Source organism: Scyliorhinus torazame, chromosome 18, assembly GCF_047496885.1.
Source record: "Scyliorhinus torazame isolate Kashiwa2021f chromosome 18, sScyTor2.1, whole genome shotgun sequence".
NCBI classification, from domain to species: domain Eukaryota; kingdom Metazoa; phylum Chordata; class Chondrichthyes; order Carcharhiniformes; family Scyliorhinidae; genus Scyliorhinus; species Scyliorhinus torazame.
In genome coordinates this window covers 153,793,093-153,814,660 of record NC_092724.1, presented here as the reverse complement: position 1 = coordinate 153,814,660, position 21,568 = coordinate 153,793,093, and the positions used below count along the sequence as shown (strand labels likewise).

The 21,568-nt window shown below is 45.2% G+C and overlaps 1 protein-coding gene across 3 annotated transcripts in view; it reads left to right on the top strand.

The window, feature by feature from the left end:
* The window catches only part of cep131 (centrosomal protein 131), a 118,584-nt gene that overhangs the window by 19,691 nt on the left and 77,325 nt on the right, over positions 1 to 21,568 (top strand). For 2 of the 3 annotated variants that reach the window (XM_072483637.1, XM_072483636.1), the window contains exons 5-12: positions 3,184 to 3,311; positions 5,590 to 5,703; positions 7,397 to 7,555; positions 13,841 to 13,927; positions 15,595 to 15,712; positions 16,954 to 17,070; positions 18,394 to 18,562; positions 20,826 to 20,902. In XM_072483637.1, the coding sequence (XP_072339738.1) occupies positions 3,184 to 3,311; positions 5,590 to 5,703; positions 7,397 to 7,555; positions 13,841 to 13,927; positions 15,595 to 15,712; positions 16,954 to 17,070; positions 18,394 to 18,562; positions 20,826 to 20,902 (969 nt within the window). The remainder of the gene's footprint in view (positions 1 to 3,183; positions 3,312 to 5,589; positions 5,704 to 7,396; positions 7,556 to 13,840; positions 13,928 to 15,594; positions 15,713 to 16,953; positions 17,071 to 18,393; positions 18,563 to 20,825; positions 20,903 to 21,568) is intronic. The other variant, XM_072483638.1, reaches the window with a different exon arrangement.

The window sequence follows — 21,568 nt, the reverse complement described above, 5'->3', positions numbered from 1 at the left end:
ATTGGTGATCATGTCCATCTCCCCTTTCCTGAAGTACTGAACATTTCCTGGGCGACAGTTCCCCGTGCTGGATGTCCCTAAGTATTCCGAGGGCCAAATGGAATTTAACCCCTTTCACCTCCTCAGTGAAGTGAGGCTTGTTATTTGAACAGCTATTCAAGAGGCGCAACAAATCAAACAACATTAAAAGTAGCTGGTAGACACCAAAACATCCCGAGACAAAGATTACCTTGGAAGCCTGTCCTTTTTTGACTAATCTATTGCATCATACCCGCTCCCCTACCAAACGTCAGCTACCTGTCAGCGTTGCATCTCATCTTCAGAAACTTGGAAGATTTCAACCGTATTGTCTCAAAAAACTGTTTGGTTCTGGAGGCAGGGGAGATTGTGGGTTGAATGCCATGCTAGATGTGGGCGAGGTGTTTTCTTTTCCCCCCCCCTACTCACGAAGGAAAGTTGTCAATGGTGGTGGGTTTGCCCAGCAGCGTTCCAGTACCTTCATCTCGGCTGTTTACTTCACTTTTCCAGTACTGTTCATTCAACTGAAAACATTCCCTCCCGACTTCAATCCAAGCTCCCATTGGAAAAAAAATCGGAGGAAAAAACACAGCCGAGAGGAAATATATTTGTGAGTGCAACGTGACTTGAGTATGACAATCCTGGGCCATTTATTGTCCTTATTGCCTCTTGTCTTATTATGGTGGGTAGTCTAGTTTACGGTATGGGGAGAAGAACTCGTTATACATGCCACACATGGGAAATATGAAATACTATCTCTTCAATCTCCAGAACACTGCACTAAATTGTGCCAATAATGAATTGAATTCTGTTGCATAATTAGAGCATCTAAAAACAGTAAGATTTCAGTCTTTAATTTTTTTTATCTGTTGGTATGAGGTATCATGTGCATAGTTTTCAACTAACTTTGTGTTGCCCACATACAATGTTCCGTTGCTTCTTTGGTTCTGTTATGGACCCCAGAAAAAAATAAATTGTACTTGTGTATACTAGGAATAGGATATAGCTTTAAGTTTAATTTGTATTTCTGTATTGGTGTGTTCAGAAAGGGGGAACTTGAGTTTTGGTTTCACTTTAAGAGATGCCTGCATTCTAATCAGGTTTTCCGAGTCACGAAGGAAACACAAAGTAGAAAGAAACTGTGCTGTTTTTTGCAACAGGGGATTGCAGGGAGACGCACAGATATACAATGTGATCCAGAAGGAAACAGCATTCTACAGAAAGTACCAGAACAGGCAGGAGATGGAAAGGGACAGATACCCAAGCAAAACAAAAGCAGGGTGTTGAACAGGAGAAAGTAAACCACAGGATCCCTACAGTGCAGAAGGAGGCTATTCAGCCCATTGGTTCTGCACCGACCATCTGAAAGAGCACCCCACCCAGGCCCCCTCCTCCATCCTATCCCTGTAACCCCACCTAACCTGCACATCTTTGGACACTAAGGGGCAACTTAGCATAGCCTACCCACCTAACCTGTACACCTTTGGAAACTAAGCAGCAATTTATCACGGCCAACCTACCTAACCTGGACATCTTTGGACTGTGGGAGGAAACCGGAGCATCCGCAGGAAACCCACGCAGACTTGGGGAGGATATGCAAGCTCCACACAGACAGTCACCCAATGCCAGAATTGAACCTGGTCCCTGGCCCTGTGAGGCAGCAGTGCTAACCACTTTACCGCCCGGAAAGGTCACAAGAAAACCTTCTAGTCGAAGGGAAAGAACAGGAATCTGGAAAAGGTGCTGTTAAGTGAATTCAAATGAGGAGCAGAGGAAAAGGTTCCATGATAAAACACGGAGATGTAGGAAGCAGACATAAAGCAAAGTAGGCTTGCGAGAAGCCAGAAGATCAGTGGAGGCAGCCAGAGTTTGGTGACTATACCACAGGCCTGTGAAGGAATGGTGTTCTGTTGGCGCAGCTGAATATCTGAGTGTGCTTGGAAGATGGAGCTTGAATGCACGTGGCCATCCAGGGGAATACTCATCTGCATTATCGTGACCTGAATGCCTCCTGCTTCAGAAAAGAATCCAGTCCTTCTGTAATCCTATGCGGTTGTATTTCCCCTATTTGAGATGTGAGGACTGAACATAGAAACATAGATAATTGGTGCAGGAGCAGGCCATTCGGCCCTTCGAGCCTGCACTATCAATCAATATGATCATGGCTGATCATGCAAATTCAATATCCCATTCCCGTTTTCTCTCCATACCACTTGGTCCCTTTAGCCGCAAGGGCCATGCCCAGCTCCCTCTTGAATATATCCAACGAACTGACCCCAACAGCTTTCTGTGGTAGAGAATTCCACAAGTTCCCAACTCTCTGAGAGAAGAAGTTGTTCCTCATCTCAGTCCTGAATGGCTTACCCCTTATTCTTGGGCTGTGACCCCTAGTTCGGGACATCCTCAACATCGGGAACATTCTTCACGCATCTAGCCTGTCCAGTCCCATCAGGATTTTATACGTTTCCCTGAGATCCCCTCTCATTCTTCTAAACTCCAGTGAGTACAAACCCAGTCGACCCAGTCTTTCTTCATACGTCAGTCCTGCCATCGCGGGAATTAGTCTGGTAAAGCTTCGCTGGACACGCTCAATAGCAAGAATGTCCTTCCTCAAACTAGGAGACCAAAACTACACACAATACTCAAGGTGTGGCCTCACCAAGGCCTTAAAGCACTTGGTGTTGATGGGAGCCAGGCAGACAAAATAATAATCTTTATTTCAGTCAAAGCAGGCTTACATTAACATTGCAATGAAGTTATTGTGAAAATCCCCTAGTCGCCACACCCCAGCACCTGTTCAGGTACATTGAGGGAGAATTCAGAATGTCCAATTCACCTAACAACCATGTCTTTCGGGACTTGTGGGAGGAATCCGGAGCACCCGGGGAGAACGTGCAGACTCCGCACAGACAGTGACCCAAGCGGGAATCGAACCTGGGACCCTGGCGTTGCGAAGCAACAGTGCTAACCACTGTACTACCGTGCCGCCAATGGCTACCATCATGTGCTCCTGGCCTCTCAATAGAATATTAGAAGGGTCTGGTTTTCCTGTTTCAAATGCAAGCAATTAATTTCACAACCATTGGATGGAATGTTAATATATATGTTTGTACAATAATATGCTGTTTCTCTACCCACCAACCTTTGTTTCTTTCCCAATGGCAGGATGAGGAGCCCAGAGCTTTCCCAGTTCCTGTTAGTGGTCGCAGTACCAGTACTGTTGATGTGCCAGTCTTGACTAGAAGGAGGGAGGCAACTGTGTCACTAGCAGCCAACTTCACAGCCAACAATCGGTTAGTTGGTCTGTAGAAAGATATAATAAGAATGCAAGGGGGAAAGAAAACCCTACATATTGCGAGTACCGTTAAACTTTGTGCAATGCGTAAATGTTCGTTTTAACACAAAGGTGCAGTATTGTTTTTACATTGGTGAACAGTGGGGCTGTCCTTGTAAACATTTTTCCGTGTGCTTCCAATCCTAACGGTGTCCAGTTTGGATCAGCAGCAAGAAGAATATAAGGACCCTGCCGAGGATGCAGAGGGGGAGATTTACCAGAATGGTTATGTTGGAGAAACTGGGGTTGTTCTGCTTGGGGCAAAAGGAGATTGAGTGGAGATTTGATCAACGTGTACCGATTATGACCAGTTTAGAGAAGGTAGACCAAACAAAATCTTTTCCCAATAGCTGATAGTTCAAGGACTAGGAGGCACCGATTTAAGGTTTTGGGTAAGAGGTGCAATGGGTATGTGAGGAAGATTTTTTTTATGCAACAAGGGGTAATGACCTGGAACTTACAATCTGTGAGGGTGGTGGATACAGAGACTATGAATGATTTCAAAAGAAATCGAATGGGAACTTGCGGGAAATATACTTGTAGCACCACAAGGCTAGAGTTGGGAATGCTTTGTAAGTTCCACAGAGAACCAGCATTGACCCGATGGGCCGAATTGCCTCCCGCACCATAATGACTCCATGATAGGACCAATACATCTTACTATGGTGACTATTAAGTGTGGTTTTTCTCAATGAAAAAACTGTGCCAACATGCATTGGTGCCGTGATTTAACCACTTGCGATTAATAACTTAAATACTCTGCTGAAAGGCACTAAATAATTTGTAGATTTGAAGTACGATCTACATCACAAAGGGCCGATTTTAAAGATCATTATTTATTATGACATTAAGCAATTGCTTCTTGTCTTATTGCTTTCTTTTATGTCAGGCAGGCTGACCAGCTTGATGGTGAAGCTCTTGTATTTATCACCAGGTCTGGGAGCTGGAATCTGACTGCAGATGCAGACCTGTCAGCCAGCTCCCGTATAAACTAGTGATCTTGGCATGAAGTCTGCTGCACTGTGATATTGAGAGAAAGAAATCAACGTTGTGGGATTGCAACAGTACAGATTCTACCACCAAGATGAGCCCAACATCTGAATTGTGGTTAGAAGTTGATTTTCGTGAAGTGTATTGTAGTGCCAACTAATTTTATTTCATTGTGCAAGCCGTGCTTGAAGTTAAAGCCAGATTGCAATAAGTTGAGTCTGGTGAAGAACCAAGAATGTCAGAGCACTAAAGCATTGGGTTGTATCTGCCAGACATTGCAGTTTGCAATAGTGGCATTAAACATTGTGCACTTGAAGTGTTTATTTTCTGGTACTTTAATAATCTTTTCCAAAGCGACTGCATAGGATGGACGGATCATCGGCAACTTAAAATGACCCGTTTATGTTTTTCCCTTTCTCTCACTTCTTTTTCTGACCCCATCCCAAAGTCCGTGCGTCAGTCAGTGCAGCCTGTGGCGAACCCTCCCCCCTTGACCAAGATGTGTTAAACAGCTCTATTTTTAGTTCAATAAAAATGTTACTCTGTCTATTTTACATTAAAAAAAAACCCCAGAATAATATTGGGTAAGGGTACGTTAACATTGCAAGTTGTTTCCTTCATATTCTGAAGGAAATTCATTTTTTGTTTTCTTCCCTCCAATCCTCAGGTGTCCTTTCAGTAAATGTAACGTTTGTGGGACCTATATACATTGTTCATGAACGTACAGGTGTAAGGGAACAATGGCAACTGGGTTTTAGTTACACTCTTGCATTTTTCCTTGCGTTGGTATGTAACGACAGAATAGTGTACATTTTTTTTCGAAGAATCGTTCATTATCTTCCTTATTCCCCCCCCCCCCTTTCCTTTTTTTCCCCTCCCTTCCGCTCATAGCCTACTCTCCGTCACACATGTTCTTTTCTGTCGGGTGTGCAGTGGGTTTGCTACACAAAGTTTTCACCACATTGCTGTTGACTTTGAACGAAACTTGATTTGGGGAAGGGAAGGTGCATTGATGTTTGAATTTTGTTTACCCACCATTGAATTTCTTGATTTTCAACCCTAGACCACTCCACCCCCTGCTCCTATTTGGGAAAGGCTGAGAGCTGGCAGAATTTTGCTGAACCCAGTCGAGAGAGTGCAGACCCAGCCTGGAGAAGGACCGCCAGCTTTTATCCTAATGGTGTGAATTCGTTGCAGATTATCTTTTCTTTGTGGGTGAATATTTTTTGTCATGCTTTCCTTTTCAGGAGCAACAAGGGAACTGTTGGGAATTCTGTCACCACAATGCTGCACAATAACTACTCGACTGTAGATAAGCCTTTGACTCCAAAAAGCTCCAACCAGAAAGCAACATCTCTCAAGTAAGTTTAAGATTCTCATTGGTAGTCGAAGCTATCCAAACACCAATTTAATATCCCTCTTATTTTGGAAATGATGATGTTTGAATCCATATGCTTTGTTGATGCATACAGCAGAGAATAGTACATTTCGACCTGTAGGTACTCTGGAGCTCAGTTTCGTGCAATATTTTTCCAAAGGTTTGGTGAATCAATTATAAAGTGCCAAACCCCTCTAGAATAGTGGCACCAGGAGGAATTCCCTGAAGAATTGAATCCCAATTTCAAGAGCGATAAAATATTGATGTAGATGTAGGCCCAACTTGGCATCATTCCCTGTCATAAGTATTTTAAGGGAGGGAAATTTTGAGAGATTAGCTCAATAAAAATATAATTGTTGACAAAAAAGAATTGCCGATTATGGAACAATCCATGCCCCATACGAATCCCAGGGACAGATCTGGCCGTGGTAAGCTTCTGCGGGTGAGTACACGTTTGGGGCTCAATTATATTTTTTATTTGTAAACCGCAGGTTTTAAAGCAATTATTTTCTGAGCCGTTTTCTTGCTGTAGGTTTCCTAATGCACATTTTGCATTAATTATGTGTGCTGTTAACATAAAAGCGTATTAACTTGTTTCCTCTGGCAGCTTGGTAGTTTATGAGCTGAGCAATACCGACTCTCACATACCAGAAAAGCAGCATTTTTAAAAATTGCAATTTATTTTTCTTGGAATAGAGTGAAGCTGACAAGGTTGTGTTTATTATTGATCCTTAGCTGCCCTGGGTTGGGGTGCCTTCAGTTTTGAACTTTCTTCAAAATCAAATTGAGCTGCTTTTCTGAGCAGACCACTCTGCAAGACTATGTAAGCTGATAATTGCTACATAATCGGGCTGTGTGACTTGAATTGTCCCTGTGTCAATTCGTATGCATGTTGTGGCTGCCATTCTGGAGTCAAGCCCATCTCATGTCTCCTTTTTATCTCCCCTTTTTTACTCCTCTTTATTCCTCCTGGACTCCTCTCTCCTTCATCATGGCTCCTTTAATTTCCCTCCTTTCGGGTACGTTGCTCTCCCAATCCCCCAGATGCCACCAGCGCTCTTTGAACTTCCTGCACTTCTGCCGCCATCCCAGTCACGATTCCTTCTTGGATAAGCGTACAGATTTCTCTTGTGCCTCTCTTGGCATCCTCCAAAGGGTCCATTTTAGGCTCTTCCCGCTGCCTCTTGAAGAGCAGCACCCTCAACTCACTCTCTTTATTAACCGTTGTGTCCCCTGAGGGCTAATCTTGTCAATCTATCTTGTGTCTACCTTCTCCCTCCCAGTGCTCACCCTGTTGACTCTGCCCGTGTACCAGCTGCCACCACACCTCTCCACCTCCCTCCAGAATGCCAGCTCATTTGAAAATTGAACCCGTGCCTATTTATTGAGCTTATTGAGCACCAACATCGTGATGTCAGTGCATTGAGTTGGCACTTGGTTGTCATACCTTTTATGGTATAGAACTCTTGTCAAAACTCACTGTTTACATTCACTCGTTAAGAATGGCCCTTTGAATGAAGTACAGGGAGGAGGGGTGATTACCAGCACCTATGTGTTCGTACCGCTGCATGAGTTTCTCTCAATGCTTTCTCATAAATTAAGATTTGAAATGGTCACCTGTTTTGTTTACACCGATTGGAAAGAGATGTGTCTGAATGTTTTTATTTTTTTGACAGTAACATGATCAAGGTGCCGACCAATGATGAGAATAGCTTGGACCAGAACTCCTTTAAGAAATCACAAAAAAACCTATCCAGTAATAATGTTGTAACGAGGAACAACACGAGCATGCTGATGAAGAAGAAGAGGGAAGTGACCGAGGAGGAAGCAGAAAGGTTAGTTTTAACATTCGCTCATCATGGTTAAGGAGCAGTTATAATTTGTGACGCATAAAACTACCTCTGAATCTACATTGTCATTCCGAGCCACATTACAGCAGGGGTGTTGAATCTTTGTCCCTGGACACTATGATATTTTGCCCTCAAACTCAATTTGTGTTTGCCTTTCCAATTGCGTGATTTACTCTGTTTGAATTGTATTAGCCTGCAGGAATCATTGATAAATAAATCCCAATTCATAACTCCAAGATCTGTTAGTATTGACTATTTGAAATATATAGAGATTTGTGAGAACAGATATTGAAACCAAATTGGATTTTAGCGCCCATGGTGAACGTAGGCATAAATTCCCACAAGAGGTGACAAATAAGGTTCTTGCCGGTGAGATCTGGCAACATGATCATCATCATCCCCCCCCCCCCCCCCCCAGCCATTGGTTTAACCTCATTTAAATACAGTATCATCTCATTAGCAGGCATTGCTGCTGTATCATTCCCCCCCCACATTGGGAGTTCCTTGCTCGCCGACGCAACGTCACATCAGTGAGGTTTACAACATGTTTTGGGCAACTTGCACCAGGCAAAGTGACAATGCACAGGTAGGTACAGCCCCAAGGGGGGACATGCCCTGGCAATGCCCCCAAGGGGCCAGCATTTATTGCCGATCACTAATCGCCCTTGAAACAAGTGGATTACAAGGCCATTTCAGAGGACATTAAAAAATATATATATATTTTTATTGAAGCATTTGCAAAATTTTTATTACAATAACAAACAAAACAATGATAACATAAACATCAACATGATAAACTAGACATTTCCCACCCAACCCCTTCTGTACATCCCTTAACCATATTGCACCTTACCCGCCCCCCCTTCAGAATGCTATTTCTGCTGACATTTCAATTTTCCCCGAGAAAGTCGATGAACGGCTGCCACCTCCGAGAGAACCCCAGCATTGACCCCCTCAAGGCAAACTTTATTTTCTCCAGCTTGAGAAACCCAGCCATGTCACTGACCCAAGTCTCCACACTAAAAGGATTGCCAGGGAGGCAAAGGCCAAAACGTCGGCCTCTTTCACTCCCTGAACTCCCGGGTCTTCTGACACTCCAAAGATCGCTATCTCTGGACTCGGCACCACCCGCGTACCTGACACCTTGGACATTGCCCTGGCAAACCCCTGCCAGAATCCTCCAAGCTTCGGGCATGCCCAGAACATATGGACTTGGTTTGCTGGGCTTCCCGCACACCTCGCACATCTATCTTCTACCCTGGAAAACTTGCTCATCCTCGTCGCTGTCATGTGTGCCCAGTGTACCACCTTGAACTGTATTAGACTGAGCCTAGCACATGATACCCTTTGGAATTCAAATTTCACCATCCGCCGTGGTGTGATTCGAACCGGGTCCCCAGAGCATGACCCCGGGTCTCTGGATTACTAGTTCAGTGACAATACCACTATGCCACCACCTCCCCATAATGGTGAGCAGGACGGTGAGGGTCCATCCATTGATGCAGAACTTGACACATCCATACAGCTACCGCCTTCAGCTGACTCACAAAACGCACACGGAATAACACCAAGCTGATCCTTAGGACTGAGCTGATGGTTTAAAAGGCCTACGTTCTTATTTTTGGTTGTGAAACATGGATGACTCCGAGCAATCGAGAAAAGAAGCTCAACAATTTCTGTCTTCACCCTGCGGCGCATTGGGGGCATATCCTGGCAGGGTAATGTTACAAAGGAAGCAGTCCTCTCAAAAGGCAGAAATCCCAAGTTTGTCAAACAGAGGTGACCTTGTTGGCTTGGACACGTCGCCAGCAGAATGAATAAATATCACATGCTCAAGAATTTGATGTATGGTAAGGTGGCTGGAGCCGTGTGACCAGTAGAAGCCCAAAGCCCAGCTTCAAGGATGCTTGCAAGCGTGACGCGAAGGCCCTAAACATTGACTTTTGCACCCGGGAGTCACTAGCTGGAGGCAGAGGAAATTGCCATCACCACCTCCCGTGGGCTGGCATGCACCACCAGGGTCTACAGCAGCTTGGCAACAGACACTCAATGCCAAAAACAACAAACCACAATGCCATTTGGGAGCTACGTAGAACATACAGTGCAGAAGGAGGCCATTCGGCCCATTGAGTCTGCACTGACCCACTTAAGCCCTCACTTCCACCCTATCCCTGTAACCCAATAACCGCTCCTAACCTTTTTGGACATTAAGGGCGATTTAGAATGGCCAATCCACCTAACCTGCACGTCTTTGGACTGTGGGAGGAAACCGGAGCACCCGGAGGAAACCCACGCAGACACTGGGAGAACGTGCAGACTCCGCACAGACAGTGACCCAGCGGGGAATCGAACCTGGGACCCTGGCACTGTGAAGCCACAGTGCTAGTCACTTGTGCTACTGTGCTGCTTCATGTGTGACATTTGTGGCAGAGCCTGTCTCTCAAGGATTGACTGCTTCAACCATCAGCAATGGTGCGCCATATGAAGACACCCTGTGTGTTAGGAATTTGTTGCGTGTCAATATCTTCCTTAGATAGAAGGATGCTGGAACAAGCCTGGCGGGTGAGGAACTGAAATTGGTGATGAGTGCATGAGCTGAACCACACTGAAACCGATCGGTACTGTGAATTCAAAATAGCATGGTAATGACTCTTAACTTTTATTTCAATGAGAAAATGCAGTTTAGAGAATTGCTCGGGGCACAGTAGCTTCAGTCAATTGTTAATTGATTGCACTTTATATTTAGTACCATTTCAGCTAATTGACTTAGCCGTGAGTCATCTTTTCTGTTTACAAGGTGCGATCTATCTATCTGATTAGATTTCTACAGAGAACTAACAGTGGGCATTCCAGCACACTGATGCAGTAAAGGATTTTTTGCCCAAGGCATATTTCTGGAAAATAAGCAAATTCCCAAGTGAACGTTTTAACTCAGAGAAAATGTGGGTAATTTGATATAATATCTGATGTCAGGGAAGATATGGGACAAAGAAGTTGCAACATGTTTAAGTGGTTCAATGTATCTGATGGGTTGGTACAGCATTCCGGTAATTTTAAAAAAAATTTTAGAGTACCCAATTCATTTTTTCCAATTAAGGGGCAATTTAGCGTGGCCAATCCACCTAGCTTACTCATTGTTTTGGGGTTGTGGGGGTGAAACCCATGCAAATACGGGGAGAATGTGCAATCTCCACACGGACAGTGACCCAGAGCCGGGATCGAACCTGGGACTTCGAGGCCGCAGGGCTAACCCACTGCGCCACCGTGCCGCCCTCCATTCCGGTAATTGTTACAGTGTTGTGTTACCCAAACAGTTCATAGAATCCTTGTGGTGCAGAAGGAGACCGTTCAATCCATTGAGTCTGCAGCGACCCTCCGAAAGATCACCCTACCAGGACCACAGCCTCACCCCTGTACCCCCACCTAGCCTTTGGACGGTCAAGGGGAAATTTAACACGGCCAATCCACCTATATCTTTGGACTGTGGGGAAAAAACCGGAGCACCCAGAGGAAACCCATGCAGGCACGGTGAGAACATGCAAGTTCCACACATATAGTCACCCGAGGTCGGAAGCGAACCCGTGTCCCTGGCGGTGAGGCAGCGGTGCGGACCACTGTGCCACCCTGCCGCCCCGAGCTGTTGTTTCATATAATATAATATAACAATCTTTATTGTCACAAGTAGGCTTACATTAACACTGCAATTAAGTTACTGGGAAAATCCCCTAGTCGCCACACTCTGGCACCTGGTCGGGTACACAGAGGGAGAATTCAGAATATCCAATTCACCTAACAGCACGTCTTTCGGGACTTGTGGGAGGAAACCGGAGCACCCGGAGGAAACCCACGCAGACACTGGAAGAACGCGCAGACTCTGCACAGACAGTAACCCAAGCCGGGAGTCGAACCTGGGACCCTGGCACAACCCCCTGACACCAAAGCCTGTCCCCATCTACAAGGCACAAGTCAGGCGTGTAATGGAATACTCTCCACTTGCCTGGATGAGCGCAGCTCCAACAACACTCAAGAAGCTCGACATCATCCAGGACAAAGCAGCCTTGCTTGATTGCTCCCCCTTCCACAAACATTCAATCCCCCCACCATCGATAAACAGTGGCAGCCGTGTGTACCATCTACAAGATGCACTGCAGGAACTCACCAAGGCTCCTTGGGCAGTACCTTTCAACCCCATGATCTCTACCATCTAGAAGGACAAGAGCAGCAGATACCTGGGAACCCCACCACCTGGAGATTCCCTTCCAAATCACTCACCACCCTGACTTGGAAATATATCGCCGTTCCTTCGCTGTCACTGGGGCAACATCCTGGAACTCTCTCCCTAACAGCACGGTGGGTGTACCTACGCCTCAGGGACTGCAGCGGTTCAAGACGGCAGCTCACCACCACCTTCTGAAGGGCAACTAGGAGAGGGCAATAAATACTGGCCTAACCAGTGACGCCCACATCCTGCAAATGAATTTTAATAAAAATCTTGCTCCAGCAACCCCATCACACAGATTTACTGTCAAACCGGTCCAATTTTTCCCATGAAGTATCCCAGTGGAAACCTGTTGCTCTTCTACTCTCTGGATTCCAAACAGCCTATGAACTGGTCAACATGAGACAGAGTTCGAGCACTTGGACTATTCCCCTCAATGCTCCTGGGTTTGTTAAATTTGGCACACCCATTGTTTTGGAAAAGAGCGAGGCATTGCTCTCTCGATGGCGGATAATACTTGATAGCAGTAAGACAATGGGTGGGTCACATTATTAAAGCCAGGTTTTTGGGGGCAGTTTTCGTTTCTGTGTGAGTCAGGGGGTAGGAGGCCGAGAGGGAGCAGAACTGACCAGGAGCAGCTGAAAGGAGCCATGCGACAACTTCAGTCGAACAAGGTTTTACTTTGGTGCATCCAATGAAAATCCATTACAGCTTGATGCAAGAGACAGGATGGATAAGGGAAAATGTTCAATGCTGTACGAAATAGCGCACTGCTGGTCAAAAAATATGTTGGTTTGCACATGCCGTTTGTATGTCTGGTTATAGAATTTAGAAGTCGCTACCTTAGGTGAGCTGACGTCCGGATAACACAGATGAAATGCTCTAGAGACACGTTGAAGGCCACATCGGAATTCTGCAGTTTTAACTTGATACCTGGACAGATAGTGATGGCAACATGTTTACCTGGCTGGTTGGAATGCTTTGGAGCTGCACTGGGCAACCTGCGACCTCGGGGCCACGTGCGACCCAGCTTGGTCCTGCGTGCGGCCCATGAGACATTTTGTTGACCGTTGCCCACTTTCAGGATTGCCGCATTCTGCTGGTTTCCATCTGCGTAGCATTTTTACTACTGGTGTGACGCACAAAGCAAGGGCAAGTGAGGTGAGGCGCGTGCCGATAGCTCACAGCGCTGACTGTGAGAACTTTGCGCTCCATCTGCGTCCAGTGTGCCAATATTGCTTTGGTTTTTGTCACTTGAAGTTACTAGTTCTATTAATATTTTAGTAATTAAGCATTTCGTATAACTTGTGGTGAAATATTCGGTGGGTATTAAATATATTCAATCTTATTCAAGGGGCCATGTTTAGTGAACAAGCCCGAATGCCAATCTTGCATCCCACTGAGATGAGGGAGGGTCACTCATGTGGCCCACTCACTAGCTGAGGTTGACCATCACTGCTTTTGAGGCTGTGGCTTTGCAAGAACTGACTGCTGAGTACCTGGCATGGTATATGACTCTCTCAATCTGCCTCATTTGGGTTTCAGTGTGATATTTATGCCCCGGATCAGGTGGTTTCCTGCTGACGGCGAACGTTCACATCACTGGTTTTCCGACGGCAGGGGATGGGTTAAATGGGAAATCCCATTGACAGCAGCGGACCAGAAGATCCCAATGGTGGGCCGCCTCCTGCCACCAAGAAACACGCCGCGGGGGAGGTGGGGTGTAGTGGAAACTCAACCGATTGTTTTGGATATTTTCAGTTTGGCTGAACTTTTCTCATCACCTTTTCTGCTGAACACAAGCTCCAATAGGTGTCTTTTCATTCCATCGATTCTCGACATGTTTGCACATATTATTTGTAAAACTTTGTGTCTAAACCATCATATTTGCTTTGACATTGGGGTTGAAACATCAATCTGGAGGTTTTAATGACTCATTAACGCTGTGATGACCTCAAATGCCCACGGTAACAGCACTAGATATCCTACCTAAACATCGGAAAAAACTGAGTCAAAAATTGTCTCTAAATATGTTTTTCTACCACCCTTAGAATCCGATACTTAAATCTTAACGATAAAATGGATTTTACTCAGCTGCTCCAGAACGATAATCCAGATATCGCTCATCCCGATTTCGGGTATGCATAGATTTTTATGTAGGAGTGTGTTGCCTTCCTATAGTATTGTGCAGAAAACCAGATTTTTGTAGTGCGTATACTAGCTGAGCTGTGTTTTGCAGCATACTGTACAGTAGTGTTTTTGCTGCTTCCTTGCTCTTTGCCTAGGTCTGATTTCTGCTTCATCTTTGTGCTTGAGTTTACCGCTGTAGAAACCTGTGACAAATTTTACCCTGGTGGGGAGGGGGGTTTGGTTGGCAAAGTTGGCTATGACGCTGTAATTTCACTACAGTTGTGTTTGAAGTAGTTGAGAATTATCCGATGAACTATCTTCTTCTACCTTTCCAATTATGTGCTGTCTCTCTCAGCCGTATGGATCCTCTTAGAAATTAGTTTGGTGAGTCTCAACTCAATTCTTAAAGGTCAGGTATAGACTCAAACTTTCTTCATCCAATTACAATTGGCATTTATATATTGATTGCGGACGTGTCAATCCTTTCAAGCAAAGTTGACTGGACCGGAGAGATACCAGGAGGTGAAATAACACATGGAAGTTGTTTCAGTTATGATCTGATAAAGAGGATTTTTTCCCTATTTAATAATTTGAATAGATAGGGGTTGGGTGGTATTTTCCTGTGACTGTTTGACAATAAAGCCACAATAGGAATCCTGGGGAGTAACATTTTAACTTTTGTATGGAGCAGCTGATATCAGACTGGAAGTCCATTATAAAAATCTCCCAGTTTTTGTATCATCCGATGAACATTGGCCAATATTAAAATTATGTGCCGAGTATCTCTTTGGGACACATTATTGGATCAGTGCAGAAAGACCTCAATACGAGGCACTCGCTGGCTTGTATTAAATTTTGATGTGCAAGCATTGGATTCTGCCACTGAATGGGCTGTCATTTGCAACTCTCAGTCAACAGCACATGGCTCTGAGTCCCATCCCAGAAATATTGTGCAGGAGGATGTTAGAGGGAGTGAAGATTTTCTGAAAGTTGTGAATGTTCATTGGAGAAGTGAGAATTTGGGACAAAAACGTCCTCGTTATCCACAAGTCCATCACCGCCACTCCAGTTTTTGTGATGGATTTGATTATCGATGTAATGTGTCACTTGACTTACCGACGTTATTTTAGTGAGCCCGGGAAAATAAGGATGCATCACTTCACGCTGCATGCTGTATTCTGATTAGGTAGTCCATTCACCGTAATCGGAGGCATATCATCGAAAGATAACGTTCTTGACTTTCAGTTGAAGAAACTGTGCGTGAAGTGGGTGCAACTGCTCCATTAGTTATCACCAGTGAGGGGCAGCACAGTGACGCAGTGGGTTAGCCCTGCAGCCTCATGGCGCCGAGGTCCCAGGTTCGATCCCGGCTCTGGGTCACTGTATGTGTGGAGTTTGCACATTCTCCCCGTGTTTGCGTGGATTTCACCCCCACAACCCAAAGATGTGCAGGCTAGGTGGATTGGCCACGCTAAATTGCACCTTAATTGGAAAAAATGAATTGGATACTCTAAATTTTTATTTAAAAAAATAAACCAGCGCGAAGAAAGGATTTTTTCTGTATCAATTTTTAAAAAATCTCATTAATACTGTTTTAAATGCTTGTTTTTGTTCTCTTTCTCTTTGCTGTCCCCCCCACCCCCCCCCCCCTCCCCCCGCCACATCAAAATGATAGATTCATACAACATGTGAACCATGCAGCGATTACCATCCAGCGCTGGTACAGACGCCATTCCCAGAGGCGCAGAGCAAGTCAAGCTGCACTTAAGCGACTGCTTACTACTAAAAAACAGGTGACAGAATTGCCACTTAAAGGAAATATGATTGGATAAAATGCTGTACACTGGATATTCACATTTAACTCACCCAGATTTATTGCTGGGAACATGCGAATTGCACGATGAAAAAAAAACAGATTAATCTAGCTTCTACAATCCTGGTAGTCACATAATTCAACAGTGATTGAGTTTTGACGAGTTGTAGTCGTCAATCAGTCGAGATTTTCTTTTCGACTTTATTAGTCGACAGCAGATCCAGGCATGAAATGGAGAGAATCTCTTTGGGCGGCAGAGAACCAAAGTAATGTGTTCCTCCCAAGCATGCTGCGCTTATCACGGTCATAGCTCAAACTCTTCATACACTGTATCCCAAAATACAATTTTCTTGGAGGGGGGGGGATGCGGGGAGAATTGAATCAAACAATAGTATCTGCTTCCATCTCGCTATCTCGCTAGGCATTGACATTTGTTTACTGAAGAATTGTTTCTGCAGATTGATTTTGAATTAATTGATAATCTCTTTTGTCACAAGTAGGATTACATTAACACTGCAGTGAAGTTACTGCGAAAATCCCCTAGTCGCCACATTCTGGCGCCTGTTCAGGTACACTAAGGGAGAATTCAGAATGTCCAAATTACTTAACTGCACGGCTTTCGGGACTTGTGGGAGGAAACCGGAGCACCCGGAGGAAACCCACGCTGACACTGGGAGAACGTGCAGACTCCGCACAGACAGTGATCCAAACCGGGAATCGAACCTGGGACCCTGGTGCTGTGAAGCAACAGTGCTAACCACTGTGCTACCGTGCCACCTTTTTGCTCGACCCCTCCACCCCTCCACCCCAATGCCAACTGTGTCCTCGGGTTCAAATATTCCGGACACAGGAATATCGAAACATACATAGAAAATAAAAGCAGGAGGAGGCCATTCGGCCCTTCGCGCCTGCTCTGCCATTCATTATGATCATTAAGTTCTGTACCTTGATCCTGCTTCAACTCCCCCCCCCCCCCCCCCCCCCCAAATGCCATAGCCTTGATTCCTTTAATTAATAATTGTTCCCCATAGAATTAGCTTCATGCTAATAGTGTCACTGAAACTGTAAACCATCAGTGCTCCTGTAGATAAATATGTACTAAAGGTATTGTTGTACAGTGGAACAGAATTAGGTTTACTCTGCAGTTCGGTGCGATAGTAGTTCAATTTGCCATTCAGGTACTGGAAGTGCTAATGTTCCGATGGTGCATTTCTATGTCAGGAGAAAGAGCAAGAAATGCTAGCTGAGAGCGTCCAAGAGTGTCAGAGGAAAAAAAGCGAGGAAAGAAGGAAGATTCGAGAAGAGAAAGCTCGACAAGCTAGGAAGGCAGCCATAGAGGTACTGTGTTGCAAAGTGAATTTCTGTATCCAGGTTGGTGCGTTTCCTGTTTCACACTAACCGTGCATGTGAACATCCTTATTTCATTTGACTCCATAATCCTTTAAAATGATGATTGTGGCATTTGCAGCGGTCCGATAATGTCAATATGAATCTACGGGCCTACTTCTGCAACACAGAACTACTTAACCATAGAATTTCTGCAGTGCAGAATGAGGCCATTCGGCCCGTCGAGTCTGCACCGTCGCTCTGAAAGAACACCCCACCTAGGCCCACTCCCCTGCCCATCCCCAAAACCCCACCTAACCTGCACACTATGGGGAAATTTATCATGGCCAATCCACCTAACCGGCACATCTTTGGGCTGTGGGAGGAAACCGGAGTACCCGGAGGAAACCCACGCAGACACGGGGAGAATGTGCAGACTCCGCACAGATAGTCACCCAAGGTCGGAATTGAACCCGAATGCTGTGAGGCGGCAGTGCACAATCCTTCATAATAAAAAATGATATGTACTATGTCACTCTGTGTCTCTACGCTTTATAGTAACTTTAGTGGAACCCTTCTTCCCATGGTGTGGTTCAAGTAATGGGATTAAATATGTCAGCGTGACTCAGTATAGGTGCTCCCGTCATTGAATTAGAAGATTAATGGTGCACGTGCCACAGCAGGGCTTGAGAGCTTAATCAATACTGACAGTCTATACAGTACAGCGGTGAACGTAAAAACATGAGAAATAAGACCTGACGAGGCCAGTGCGCCCCTCGAACCAGCTCTCTCGTTAATATACTTTCTCTTTATTCTAAGTGGACCCATGACTTGACAGAGAACTCGGCTAATACCTGTGCATGTGGTTCGTCGTGAATATTACCCATTAAAAGTTCTTGATGCCTTGCCAGTAGAGTTCTGAAGAACTGCACCGAGGGTCCAATTGTACAATATCCATCTATCATTGTAGAATAAGGTAGTGCTCACCAGAGATCTCTGCCCCAGGAAATTAAAAATGATCCTTATCTAAATTTCAAAGTTAAGTAGTCATGTTAGCTGAATGTTGTATTGGTGGAACTTTCCGATTTCCCCCAACCCCCAATGATTCACCTGAGGAAGGAGCAGCGCTCCGAAAGCTAGTGACATCGAAACAAACCTGTTGGACTTTAACCTGGTGTTGTAAGACTTCTTACTGTGCTCACCCCAGTCCAACGCCGGCATCTCCACATCATCCCAATGATTGAGTAATAGCGTTTTACTGGGAGGAAGGGTGAATCTGTCATTACTTTTCAAATAACCACAAATCTTAATGCACGTTACCTGTATTTGTCATAGGAACTTCAGCAGAAACGCGCAGAGAAAGCAGCCGATGATAAAAGGATTAGCGAGGAGGAAGTTGGTCTGCAACAGCAAAGGGGAAGGATCGCAAAGAGAAAAACTATCAAGCCTGCGCCTGTAAATAACACCAGTCCAGTCCACAGTCAAGTCAAATCCAAAAATACAGGTGTGGGATCGCACTTGTATCACTGTAAATGAAGGGGTTAACAAAATGTGGTCAGAAGCAGCAATACATTGGATTAATTCTTTTGTGTATTCTCAAACTTTCTCTCCTCACCTTATTTTGATACATTGCCACTGCAATTTCTTCCTTGATTTCCATAATTGTGGCAGAAATCCTGGAAAATGAAATGAAAATGAAATGAAATGAAATGAAAAATGAAAATCGCTTATTGTCACAAGTAGACTTCAATGAAGTTACTGTGAAAAGCCCCTAGTTGCCACATTCCGGCGCCTGTTCGGGGAGGCTGGTACGGGAATTGAACCGTGCTGCTGGCCTGCCTTGGTCTGCTTTAAAAGCCAGCTATTTAGCCCAGTGTGCTAAACCAGCCCCTAAAACCGGTGTAAAATGGTGTTTACGCCATTTATCTTCATCGGGACTTGCATGACTTTTGCCAAGATTAATGTGACCAGCATTAAAACCCTCTCAAAAATTCACCCTCCGGGATATATGTGCCAGAAGTCAACAATGGTTTCATGGTCATCATTAATGTAAGAGTCCTTCCTGTATATTTCCTTCCCATTTATTTTATTTTATTATTTTGGTCTGTGGACCCATAGTCAGGATGTGCCTTTAAGCAGAATGCTCGAGGTTGAAACAACCTGCTTGCCAGAACGCTGTGTTCCCAGGTTTTGTAATTTTGGAAAGGAGAAACCAGACTCTGGCACTAACCAGCTTTGCAGGGAGTTGCTTCGATTGGTTAACTGGCTACTGGTGGGTTGGCCAGGGACAGTGGTTAACTGGCAACTGGTGGGTTGGCTAGGGACAGTGTTCTGCCTGGCAATGGTCAGTGATTGGTTCCTACCGGATGCTTTCTGAGAGAACTGGGCAAAAGTGTTTAGACCTTGGAATCAATCTCTCTCTCTCTTCTCTATTCTCCCTCTTGCTTGCTGAAGTGAAATAACTGCTAACCTGAAATGATGCTGAGTCTGCAGAGAAAGTAGACAAATTTGCCAGAAAGCCATCTCAAGCTTAGTAGGAAGAAGTATCGAAACGAAAGCCAGACTTCAGAAGGACATTGACTGAAAGTCCCCAGTACATAAAAGATCTTGATCCCTTTTTTAAATTAATATTTTCTTTCCCTTACCAGCACCCTTTCCTGTGTGTGTGTGTGTGTGTGTGTGTGTGTGTGTGTGTGTGTAATATATATTAGAGAGAGAGAGAGAGTGGGGTGAGTCAGGAAGGAGGGCGTTGGGAAAGGGATATTAGATAGTCAGTTGCATTTTCTGTCTGTTTAATTATAATACTGTACACAATAAAAGGTTACTTGTGTTTTGAATTAACAACCCTGGTGACTGTAGTTTATTGGGTTCAACCAAGGACCTCGAGTATTTGAATAAAATCTAATTTCACTTGTGTTGTGACTGTGGGTCAAGTGGGGCTGGAATTGACCCCGCACTAGCCCTAGATGTCATAGAATCATAGAATTTACAGTGCAGAAGGAGGCCATGCGGCCCATCGGGTCTGCACCGGCTCTTGGAAAGAGCACCCCACCCAAGCCCACACCTCCACCCTCTCCCCATAACCCAGTAACCCCAGCCAACACTAAGGGCAATTTTGGACACTTAAAGGCAATTTATCATGGCCAATCCACCTAACCTGCACATCTTTGGACTGTGGGAGGAAACCGGAGCACCCGGAGGAAACCCACGCAGACATGGGGAGAACGTGCAGACTCTGCACAGACAGTGACCCAGCGGGGAATCGAACCTGGGACCCTGGAGCTGTGAAGCAACAGTGCTAACCACTATGCTGCCGTGCGTAACAATTAGACTCTTAATTGCAGATTTTCAATTTTTACCCCATAGCTCTGGATTACTAGCCCAATGACAATCGCCTCCCCAAGTACCTTAGGGTATCCTGAAGTTGTGAAAGGTGCAATTGGTTTGCCTTTCTTTCTTTACATGATTTCAGAAGGAAGAAGGTGTGATTTCACCTCCCTGCAATGGGTTTACAAGTACAGAGTACATGATTAGCTCTTTTTTTTTTTTTTGGCTGTCCTCTCCCAGCCCTCTACCCAGAACCTCCTTCCCATGACATAGCTGTGACCAGATCCTTCCTGAGTTTAGGGATTTCACCACACTGTGCATTGACATTCTGCTCCACACGCACCCTAATAGGCTATCGTTGGATCTGTCCGTACTATGTTATTTTTTCCCTTTAAAAAAAAAACTATTTATCCCTTTTCCCTACCTTGCTCTTGTTGCAGCCACAGATCCAGAAATGCATTCTAACCAGAGAACTGGAAGCCCCCCTGGACGTGGAGTAAAGACAGAAGAAGTACAGGTACGGGTTCATGTATTATGTAACGCCATGCTAATCGATGTCAAGTTTTCATTTCACGTCCGGCCAGTTTTGCTACACATACGTTTAGAATTTCTGAAAATTGTTCCGCGTTCCTCACTGACTCTTTGAGGCCTTGAGCAGCACAGCTTTTGTTTCTTTGCAGTGCTTAGTCAGCTGGGATTATGGCAGGGACAAAACCATTGGGACCAGCATGGATGTGATACTGAAACTCCTAACGAGTCATCTCCGGTTACAAACTAACCTGGGCAACAGTGCGATCGTCCCTGTGAATCTACAGGTCTCGCTCTCCCTCTCTCCCTATCTCCCTCTCTCCTTCTCACTCTCGCGCTCTCTCTCTCTCTCGTCCCTCGCCCCCGGGCCACATACTCAAGGAGCCCAGTGGTAGTAGCCATGCTCCGGACGTGGCACCAAATGAGGCAACACTTGGGCCAAATTGAAATGTCCACCACAGGTTCACTCCCGCAATAATGGACGCCACCTTCAAAAGGTGGACACAGGAGGAGGGACTCACATGGTTAGGGACATGTACAGGGACGATAGAGTAGCGAACCTGGGGAAACTCACGGAGATGTTCAGTTAGCACGAGGAAACAACCTGAGATACGTTCAGGTCAAAACATCTTCCACAAGAAAACGACAACCGTCC